The following is an 11,940-nucleotide window of genomic DNA, read 5'->3' on the forward strand; positions in this document are numbered from 1 at the left end:
AAAAAAAAAAAAAAAAAAAAAAAAAAAAAAACTCACAAAGGTACCCTGAGTTTGCCACTATTTATTGGGTTCATAGGGAGTAACAGATGACTCAGAGGGCAGCAATAATCCTAGGATGATGGGGATCTTATAATCAGAGGAAGTATCAGATGTCTTGGAGGGTGGCAGTAATCCTAAATTGACAAGGATCTTGTACTGATGAAGATCTTAGGTCGGTGAGAAGCTTATGTTGATTAGGATGGGATGGTAAGATGAGCAAAGGCATTCTTTATAACAGTAGATGGGATGAGTTAAGTGGATAAGGAATTTGTCCCTCTGCAGGTGAAACCTTTCTCTTAGTACTCAGTTCTCTGGGAACCAGGATGTCTTCAGCTGGTGTAATATTGCCCTTGAGTGTCACAGCACCATGGGACCTTTGAGGCCTCAGCTGTGATGAGAGGCAAAAATGGGAGTTATGTTTCAGCATGTCATAGCTGGCCTGCAGGCAAGAAGACTAGGCCTAATTATAATTTAATTGTGAAACGATTTTTCCCAAAAATTATGTAGAATGGCTCCTGACACTAACCCAGCAAGACTTTTTAAGTTATTTTAACCTGATTACATCTGCAAAACACAGTTTAAAAAATATTAACATGACTACATCTGCAAAGACCCTATCTCCAAATAGAGCCATTTTCACAGGCACTACATCAGAGGTCAGGACCTTAATGTAATTTTGGTGGGGAAGCACAATTCAACTCATTACACTTCTCCTCTCCAACACCAAGTCAGAGGCCAAAAAGCAACATTTACAAAATGTGGGGGAGGGGATAGCACAACCAAGTCTTATGAAACTGTGCCAAGTTTTCCAGTGTGTGCCATACCAAACAGCACTCTGAGCTTCTCAATGGCTCAGAAAATGCACCATACATTTATCCCCCTAAAGAAATTAGAGAAGAATCAAAACTAACTACCCAACAATGGAGATATAATGGTTAATGTTTTGTAAAAAAGAAAAACTATAACCCAAGCTTTCTAGCACTCTAGCACTTGATTCAACCATCCCTCCACATTTCCTTCTCATTTGGGAATTGTAGGTTTTAAAGCATATCCTTCACCCCATAGCGCAGAAAAAACCTCTTATTTTTTCTGAGTGACTTCTTTCTTTGTTTTGTTGTTGTTGTTGTTGTTGTTGTTGTTTTGGTACCAGGGATCAAACTCCGGCCCTTGTGCTAGCAAGGCAGGCGGCAGAACCACTGAGCTAAATTCCCGGCCCTATCTGAGTGACTTCTTAAACTAACAGCTAATGCTGCCCTGCCAGAACTTGCTAAGAACAGCTCACATTTTCACATGACTGGGATGCTGGGCATGGAAAGCTCTTTGCAGTCACCCACCCCTCTAAACAATTAGAGAGGCACAGAATACTACAATGACCATTTTCACTCTGAGGAACAAATTACAAAAGAAAAAGAAAAATCAGTTTACCATATGATCAACATTTTTTAAACCATGTGAAATAAACATCCAAGCCAGTGATCTTTTATGTGCCATATGACAATAATGGGAAAATAATATACACAATCAAAAGCTTAGAAGGAAATTTAATAAAATGTTGACAGTGTCTGTCTTAAGGGGGCTACATTATGGATATTTTTTCCCCTTCCTTCTGTTTTCAGTTTAACAGTTTGACGTATATTCTGGCACTTTTTTTATAGCAAGAATGCTTTAGAAGATAAAAGATATTCTATTTCCTAGTACACATTTACTTGAAACATAAATCTGTATCCATCTCCCTGTACTTCTAGAGGTTGCCGAGCAAACCACCACACCCGGTGCCTGTAAAGTTCCTGAGGTTTGGGCTGTCATTACCCTTCCCCAGAAAGGAAGGCTCCCTTTTCCTTTATCCACACACCTCCAGCACTGCCTAATGTTTTCATTCAGGCCACCTGGCCCAGACTTGCCCTTGTCCAACAGGCACTAAGTACCCATAGCCAGGTCTTACATATGGTTGAGAGTCTTCTTTACTGATTTTTCTCATGATGAAGTTCTGGATCTGCTACCCCTACAGGACACTTAAAACAGAATTCACTGTCCTGGTGGTTTTTATTCCAACTTTTCTACTTTTAACCTCCAATCTCAACCAATTAGTGCTTTTACTAACATTACATTTCCTTGAAAACAACAGAAATATACCCTGTTCATCTACAATAATATAGAGAATTCCATTCTCTCTGCAGAATGTTCTTGACATGAAAAATGGTAACAGGACCATAGTATGCACAACTCACATGTGTGTGTGTGTGTATGTGTGTGTGTGTGTATGTATGTATATATATATATATATATTTTGACATCCAAGCAACACAGCCAGGAACTGCTACTGTTCATTGGTATCTAATTCCTTCAGCCAGTGATGGCAAGACTTTTAGAGCTTTCAGTAATACAAACAGCCTGCTGCCATAAGTCATTCTCCATAGCCATTACATGTCTCAAGCCACAATTACAGCCAGAATTCAACTATGCTGGAAATTCACAGAAAGTAGGTACCTATGTTTTAACTATAAATGTATGCCCAGTGAGTGTACTTACCCTTAAAATGAGGACTACACAGTTACTAAAGCCCTTATTCTGTGTGCTGTACACCTTACTAACCACTTTGTATACTTTATTCATCTTATTCCTTTTGAAGTAGATGTCACTGCCCTTTTGTTACAGATGAGGGAGTTAAGACATGGGGAGGCTAAGTGAACTCTCTGGGTGGCAGATACAGATTTGAACTCCAGCCACCTGATTATAGTCACAAGTCTTAACCCCTATATCATAGGGGCCTGTTGTTCTAGACAGCAGATCCCCTAACCCAGTGCACACTGAGCATACAGCACTATTTGGTGCTTAAGAAATTCTGACTGTTACCCACAGAAATTTAGTAAGTCATGCTTCTCTGAATGATAATCATCAGGAACATTCTGTCATATTGGACATGATGACATTTTGGGGGTGGAAAAATAAGTGGAGGAAAAAAGACTTTTAGAACAATACCATAACCAGTACACCACCCCCTCAGTAACTACTCTAATCCAAGCTCTGGCAGTCCCATCAGCAAAGCTGTCTGCCAACAGGCCTCCTTACAAGAGAAAAGAAGAGAATAAAAGGAAACTGCTACCACTTCTCTTATTTCAACTCCTTCTAAGGAAAATGGGATCTATAAACATTTTGGAAAGAATGGCTCAAAGTTTCTAGGCAGCATGTAAAGTTTCTTCCCCACTGAAATACATTTTAAAATGCAACACAACCAACTAGACAAAAACCAGACTAAATCAATTATGTGCATGTGGCTATTTAACAAGGTCCTCTTCAAACTTGTACTGGGGGTAAGAGAAAGAATGAGATGATAGTTTTTGTATTTTATTTGTATGTGCCTTCTGTATTTCATTTGCCATATGACTGCTCTACCATCATCACACACGCACAAAAATCACTGCACAGTTTTCAAAGCAGCAGCCTCAATGACATGTCTGGTAAAATATCTTAGCAACAATGTCAATATTGTCTCACTGAAGCTAACCATATTAGCATTCCACTCTAATCATGATTTCTCAAATACAAAATGGAATTCAAGTTATTCATTTCATTCATTCTTTGAGCATCTCTGGGAAAAGAGCCCTCTAACATCATGTAAATTAAACATTAAAATTATATTCACTAGCAATTACTTCTTCTGCATTGAACTTGCAAGTGTAAGTATGTGAGTAAGCAAATGTTGACAAGGAATCAGCATAAATACAGAACTAAATAAATTATACTGACAAATTACTTTGATCAAATCCTATTCCTTGTTATTTCTGTAATGAAATCCTTTCATTTATGTGCTTGTTTGTGTTTCAAGTTCATCTTTATAGGACTGCCAAGAACAGTGTTTACTAGATAATAGGGAATCTGCTTCTCCTAAGTTTTCAAAGTCACATACACATACATTTGCACAGCTGGCTGGGATTTGTTCCTGAAATGACAAAAGACAGTGTACCGGCAGCTCCAAAATTTAGCCATTAAAAAATCACCCCTAAAGTGATTTTAAAGTGTTCTAGGCACTTTAACTCACTTAATCTCAAGAATCAGCAATCCAGAGAAGTACTGATCCCATTATAATATCTAAGACAAGGTAAATGCTATACAAATTGTTATACTATGTAGTGTAGGGAATAGTGACACTTCTGTATGAGGATTAAAAATACAGCCAATATTTAAATTTTAAAAAATCTATTACAATAAAAGGCACACTGCCATTAATCCCCTTCAAGATACTTCCCTCAAACACATTAAACTTATCATTCTTGTCACTTTCTGAAGAAGTTTTCTAAGACCTCTCTTTTGTCTTAAGTTGCACTGTCATGGTTGCCTTAATGTCCTACATTGATTCGAAGTGTTTACCTTTCATGATCATTTTGATCTTGGAGAAAAGCCATTAAGTCAAGCAATGCCAGATTCAATGAATAAGATGGATGAAAACACACCATAATGCCTTTACAAGCCAGCCTTTCCATTGGCTGGTACTTGGCAGCAGCACTCACTGTATTTTTTATTATACCTCATAAAGATATCCATGAAAGAGGACTTTCAGAACTGCTTCAGACGTGACAAGAATAAGAGGATAAGTGTGTTTGAAGCAAGTGGGAATATTTTGAGGAGGATTAATGGTAATGTGTCTTTACTGTAATAACATCTTTTTTATTTAAACATATACCGCAAACAGTATTTTCATCACCCCATACATGCTCAATACAGTTCAATATAGAATATTTTCAATCCATATAGATTGAATCTGCAGATGTGGAAGATATGGAAGGCTGACTGAAGAGCTATTATTCCCCTTTACAAATGCAAACAATGGAAACAGTGAGGTGAAGCAGCTAGGAATTGTACCCAAGCAGTCTAGCTGCTCTCCTGCCAAGATCACAGGCTTTGGAGACAGAAACCATGTTCTAAACCTGCTTCTGCCATCTAATAAAAAGTAGTCTCAAAGTAGCTCTTCAACCTCTATTAATAAGCTATTGATGGTAAGCACTCAATAAAGAGCAACTTTCCCTTAAATACTGCCATATTTTCTCCAGAGGATTCACTTCCGGGTTAACAGTGGTCCACTTCCTGTTTCCTTTAATATCTGAATAACAAAAAAGTATCGCATCCCTGTCACACATTTCAGTATCAAAAACTCCTGACATAAGTTTAAATATTTGTATGAGAATACTTTATTTCCTCATCAAGTGAGATCAAGGGTATCATGTAATTTTCAAAAACATTTCCTCACCTTCAGCCTACTGTTGAAATTTTACAACACAAAATTTATTTCATTTGACTCTCATAACTGCTGCAAGAAACAGAGATTATCACCTTTGTTTTTCAGGCAAGAAAACTAGGGTTCAGAAAAATATTTAAACTGAAACTCCTATTTAAGCTTTTTGAAGCTAAATCAGGAGAGTTCTTACTCATCTTTAAGAAGCTACTTCCATACATCAGAAGGGATTAGAGCTGCTGTTTGGGGAGCCCAATAACCAAGGCAACAACTTAATGGATGGAGGGTAACAAATCTTCCAAAATCTCTAATCTTCAAGATCTTGGAGCTAAGGATGTAGCTTTTAAGAGGTTTAATCAGATTAGCAACAACTTTACAAAGCAGGGAAAGAGAACTGACCTCCCTGAAAAAAACAATGATTTGTAACCTCTCGGTTTTCAACATTTAACTTAAAGAATTAATACAAAGTCCTTCACTTAATCCTATCAAAAATAAAAGATGACTTAAGATGAATCTTTTTAAGCTTTATAATTAAAAATTAAACAAGAAGGGCTGGGATGTAGCTCAGTGGTGCTGCAGGTGGTGCTGCCTGACAAGCGCAAGGTCCTGAGTTTGGGGATGGGGTTGACAAATATTAAACAAGAGACATGCCTGACTTTCTTAGAACTTCAGCTAGTAAACTATCAATGACTAACCATTTACCAAAATATTAAAATAGTTATTGAACCTAATAGAAAAATAGGTAAACAAATCAAAGCAAGGAACTTAAATTTGTTCCTTGAGACAGGGTACTAGTACTCATGGTGATCCTCCTGCCTCCGCCTCCAAAGTGCTGGGATTACAGGTATGTGCCACCATGCTCAGCTAAGAAACTTAAATTTTTGTTTGTGCTAGAGATTGAACCCAGAGCCTTATGGATGCTAGGCAAGCCCTCTACCACTAAGCTACAGTCCTAGCCGCCATTTTTTAAATTTTTATTTATTAAACAAATACTCAGGTAAAATGTACCAAACATGGTTTTAAGAACTTTATAAATATTAATTCATTTAACCCTCATAAGTGAGCCATGAAACTGAGAGCCTTAATAATTTATCTAAATTCATGTAGCTAGTAAGTATAAGCCATGATATAAACCCAGGCAGTATAGTTTTCTTATCTTTTTTTCTCCTTTGGTACTGGGGATTGAACTCGGACTCTTGTGATTGTGAGGCAGACGGTGGAACCACTGAGCCAAAACCCTGGCCCCCAGTACAATTTTAAACAGTCAGTAAATGCACAAATATGTTTAACACACTAAAAAATTATGAGAGTGAGATCATTCTATGATCCACCAAAGATGAAATAGTTTGATTACAATCTGCAAGGATTTAAAAAAAACAAGTATTTTTACACATATATTGTTAGTAGAATTATAATTTTAATGCCATATTCCTAAGGGCAATTTGACAAAGTCTAGAAAAATTATAAATGAACAAATATGTTACCAATTTTTCTTTTATTCTTATGTAAACAAAGGCAGTTATGTATAAGGAGGTTCACTCTAGAATTTATTTGTATTGATGACTTTCCCTCAAAAAACAGAACAAGGGCTGGGAATTTAGCTCAGTGGTTGGACCTCCTGCCTCACAAGCACAAGGACCCGAGTTCGATCCCTGGTACAAAAAACAAACAAACAAAAAACAAAAAACAAAAAAACGAACAAGATACAACTCCAGTTCCCATCAACAGAGGCTTAGTGAAATAAGTCATGGTTGCTCAACATTATACTGAACAACTTTTTTTTTCTCATTGAGTTTATTGGTACATTTTAGGTATACAGTACAGTTACATTCATCATTGGGATTTTGTACCTTTACCTGACAGGTCTTGGTTCTCATTTTATCCCCTTACCCACGACCCCACTTCATCCCCTCCTCCCTTCCCTATTTACAAATACTTTATTTCCATTTTTTTCATTTTCTCATTTTTTTCTCTTTTCCATTATTTCCTTTCCCCTACCCTTCCCACTTCTCCTACACCTTTAGCTCTTTTCTTCCTGTTTCACACTGTCAATTATACTATTAGGATCTTATATACCATTATAGTTCTTCACACCAGAGAAATTATTCAGTATTTACATATGTGTGACTTATTTATTTCACTTAGGAATATATCCTCAATATGAACAACTTTTTAAAAGTTTATATATTAGTATGTGCTAATATGAAAAAATATCTAAAAATACTTTCAATCACTATTGCAATTCACATTATGAAACACATCTTAAAATCCATGTGTTAAAGATCTATATTTGTATAAATATGTGTACATATGAATGCAAAATACCTAGAAAGACCATATAGCAAAAAGTTAACATTAATTGCTTTGGGGGAGTGAAAAGGGAAGCAGAAAAGGAAGAGATGGTGTCTATTCTTTACTTCTCCCTTAATATCGTTATATCGCTTTTGTTTTTTGGGGTTTTTTTGGTACTGGGGATTGAATTTAGGACAATGCAGTTGGAAAGCAGGTGGCAGAATCACTGAGCTAAATCCCCGGCCCCTCACTTTTGCTTTTTTTTTTTTTTTTTTTTTTTTTTTTTTGGTACCAGGGATTGAACTCGGGTCCTTGCACTTGCAAGGCAGGCCACCGAACCGCTGAGCTAAATCCCCAGCCCCATTTTTGCTTTTATAATTGTGTATATTTAACTGTTACATTTATAGAATTTGAATAGTATACAAAAACAAATTATTTCATAATAGGATGGGTTTTTAACAGTAACATGGATACCCAGCAAAACTTAGCTTTAAGATATAGAAAAGGAGTACATGTACACACTCACCACAACTAATGTAATCATTATATATTGTAAACATATAATGATTTTTAATGTACAAAAAAGATATAGAAAAAGAAATATAGGTATTAGTCAGTGACTCAAGTCTAGATGAAATTCATATAAATGTCTCAGAAACAATCCTTTTAGGGAAAAAAATCTAAAAAAAGAAAAAAAAGTCAAATTAAACATGCCCAATAGTACAAATTATAAATATAAAAGAAATCTACTCTCTCCCGTCTCAGAGAGATCTAACAGAGATGTGATTTCCTTTATTGATGTTACTTGATGCAAGAGGTAAAAATGAAGGAGGCCAGGCAGAGGGTATAGAAGAAACAACTAATTTGGAGTTTAAAATTATGCTTTTATCTCATCATTGCTTTAACTATCTGAGTTTCGACGGTTGCTGCATTTTGCTTTTTTTCAAAAAATTAAAAAAAAAACAAAAACCCTCAAATTTTAGGATCTCTCCTGTTCTAAAACTTCTTAAATTGTATTATCATTGTTTGGAAAAAGCAGTCCTAAACATCATAATCCAAGGATATGCAGCTGTGGATAAAAAGTCTCCATTCCTGAATATGGCAGTTTATTAAGGAGATATTTCTGGAACTAACCCTGCCTGCTGTTCAGAACTCACCAGGTGTCAAGCTTCTGGCTCATCTAGGTAGGAGGAGGCACTTTCTTGGCTGTGCACACAGGCAGAATGTTACTGAGTACTGTGGCTAACTGATGACTAATTGTAGATGGTTTCTATTTTAGTTTCTCTAAAAATTTATTGAATATCAGTCAACCATACCAAAAGACCATTAGCCTTAGTGTGGGTATGAAATTTTAACAATGAATTAAGACAGTTTTACCCACTAAATATAGGTGGTTTCACTAAAAGTGACTTGAGTGATAACTCCCTGAATGACTTTCTAAGAAAGCTCTATGTAAGGCATGGTGATATATGCCTAGCGTCCCCGCTATACAAGAGACTGAGTAAGACTTGAGCCAGGCTGGGCAACATAGTAAACCTTGCCCCACTATTAGCTAGGGACTACCCTAGAAAAACCAAAGAAACCAGACAGACAAGCTTTCTCAATAAAAAAACATAATAAGAAACAAAAAGACATCTAGTCACTGAACATGACACACTAATGAGCACTAAATACATAAGAAGCCTACCAACTTCAAAAAATACTAATTTAAAACACTGAAAAATGTTTTTAACCTACAAATTTGGCAAAGATTATTACAATCCATAACATTACCCATACTTGTAAGGATTATGCAAGCAACACGCTCACATTGCTTACCCAAGTGACAACCAATACAACACTTCTGGAAAACAACTGGCAAAGGGGCACCAAGAGACTGTGAAAAGTTCACTGCCATTCAGTATTGATAATAGGCCTAGAATAACTGTGTTAAAGTGATGACTAATTAATACAAGGGTACATATTTTCCAGAAAGTTTTTAATGAATGTGAAAAATATGGGAAGAAGATGGTCACAAATAAAATCACATTATACTGGTACAGTAATAACACAATATAGTGAAAGGACAAAGCAAAGACATAAAATATCTTGAGTTTTTTTACTTTATTCCTATCAGTATTTTCCAATTTTTCTATAATGAGCATATACCATATGAGGCATTGATTCAAAGACTAATATTTATTCTCATTTTTACTTCCATGTACTAGTTTGAAAAATTTTTTAAGTATAATAAACATTCTAAGTGGAAAATTATTGTGGTAATTTATTTTTGCAATATATTTTGTGGCAGCTTATTTTTTTCTTTAGTAGTGCATAAATAATGTGTTTTATAATCAATGAAATACGATGTAATGGGAACAATTTAACACAGTAGTTTTAGATGGCGCCCTAAAATCACTATTACCAGGTAGTACTTACAACATGCAGTCACTGCCTGTGCATAGCTGGGTTGTCACACCTGGTACAGGGATCAGATCATTTCTGGAAGTCAGTTAATAAGTCACTTGTGAGCCAATGGGGAAGTAATAAGAGCCCTGGATTTTACCTGAAAGTATTCTGGCAAACCTCCTTTTGAGGTCATAGAAGTTCTCTGAAATTTAAGTCTAAATAAAGATCTAAAAAAGGAAAGGAAAAGCACCTTTAGTGAAAAAAATTATCTGTAAAATAAAATTAGATTTAATTTAAAAAGGACTGAATTTCTCATGTAAAATCTTCTCATTACAAGTTAAGCTTCCTATTGCATTTACACATATACATACAATGGGGGGGGGGGCTCGAGTAAAAAGTGTTGAGAGTTTTGCCACATTTTTTATGATTCCAAGAGTCTGTCTTTCTGGAGGTCTTACTGACAATGAGAAAGAGAAGGTCCATGATGACCGACTTCCCCTTCCTCTGGCTCCGGGGCTTTCTCCAGCTGCTCCTCGGAGCAAACAGAAGTTCACCACAAAGCCAACGTGGCCCAGCTTGTTTAAGGGCCTGACTCTGACAAATGCTCAATATGTGCTCCCTTTCTTCTCTAAGCTTTTCACCCTTTATACGTTCTTAAAGCCTACAGGAAAGCTATAAAGAAGACAGAAGGCAAGGACCTTCCAAATATAAAGACCTTTATTAATGAAGGATGTGTTGAGATGAAATTGTATAAACTGGATTTAGAAATCTATTCTTAGAGATGGGGATATAGCTCAGTAGAAGAATGTTTGCCTAGGAGTTCAATCCCAGGGAAGGGAGGGAGGGAGGGAGGGAGAGAGGGAGGAAAGGAGGGATGGACAGGAGGGAGGGAGGGAGATCTATTCTCAAACTTCTTGGTAATTCCTGAAATCCCTGGAGCAACAAAAGAAGCCGATCAGCTTAATGTCACAAATAAAAAGATAAAATACAATAGAGGTAAAAAGGTTATGACTCACCATACAGCAAATGACTTAAGAGCTTGCCTGGTTTTGTTCTAAAGGAAAAGATAAAGATGGGAGAAGTCTTATTACTCAAAGAAATTTGAAGATTCAGTACTTGGGAATAGGAAGCCATGGAAGGAAGTCATAGCGGCTTCTAGAATATTGTTCTTAACCTTTGCTTGTTGAAGGCTTTTCTTTTATTCAACAAGGGACAAGAAGTTGTAGTTTTGTTTGTTCTTTAAGGTATCACTCAGTTTTCTCAAAGGAAAGATGCAGCTGGCCACAGTGGTACATATCTGTGATTCCAGCTTACTTGGGAAGCTAAAGCAGAAGATTGCACTGCCTATCTAGAAGAAGCCAAATGCCAACTTACACACTGCTGCCGAAAAGTTCTTATTTAACTCGGACAACATCCCTGTAGGTAGTTTCATGTAGGGCTGGTGTTATAGTGCTCAACTAAAACATGCTAGCCAATGGGGTTGGATCTCCAGGACCACAGAATGAAAAAAAAGGCCAGATGTGGTGGTACACTCTTGTCATCCAGGCATTCTGGGAAGCTGAAGCAGGAGGATCAGAGGTTCCACGCCAGCCTGGGCAATTTAGCAAGAAATAAGAGAGGCTGATTTATAGTTCAATATAAAGGCCTTGGGTTCAATCCTAAGTAGGGAGAGAGAGAAATGTGTCCAAGTTAACTGGGAAGTGATCAAGCTGAAATTTTGAACCTATTTTCTAATTCCAAAGTCTATGCTTTTTCTAGACTTTGCAATACAAATGAGGGAAAATGAAGAGAAAACTGAAGGAGGAACTGACTGAACCACAAGGAAGAAAACAGCATTCCTGCTCCCACTAAGCAGACTGATTCTATTCTATGTTTAAATCATGTTCTAATATTTTTCAGGGGCCGGTGATTTAGCTCAGCAGTTCGGTGGCCTGCCTTGCAAGTTCAAGGACCAGAGTTCAATCCCTGGTACCAAAAAAAAAAAAAAAAAA

The 11,940-nt window shown here is 36.6% G+C and overlaps 1 protein-coding gene across 9 annotated transcripts in view; it reads right to left on the reverse strand.

Moving 5' to 3' along the window:
* Tanc1 (tetratricopeptide repeat, ankyrin repeat and coiled-coil containing 1) overlaps positions 1 to 11,940 on the reverse strand; it is a 199,867-nt gene that overhangs the window by 127,005 nt on the left and 60,922 nt on the right. For 6 of the 9 annotated variants that reach the window (XM_033756295.1, XM_033756293.1, XM_033756294.1 and 3 more), the window contains exon 3: positions 10,966 to 11,003. The exons of the other annotated variants lie outside the window; for them this stretch is intronic. In XM_033756295.1, the coding sequence (XP_033612186.1) occupies positions 10,966 to 11,003 (38 nt within the window). The remainder of the gene's footprint in view (positions 1 to 10,965; positions 11,004 to 11,940) is intronic. 9 annotated transcript variants of the gene reach the window in all.

This window comes from Fukomys damarensis, unplaced genomic scaffold (genome assembly GCF_012274545.1).
Source record: "Fukomys damarensis isolate Sample0158 unplaced genomic scaffold, DMR_v1.0_HiC HiC_scaffold_26, whole genome shotgun sequence".
NCBI lineage: Eukaryota > Metazoa > Chordata > Mammalia > Rodentia > Bathyergidae > Fukomys > Fukomys damarensis.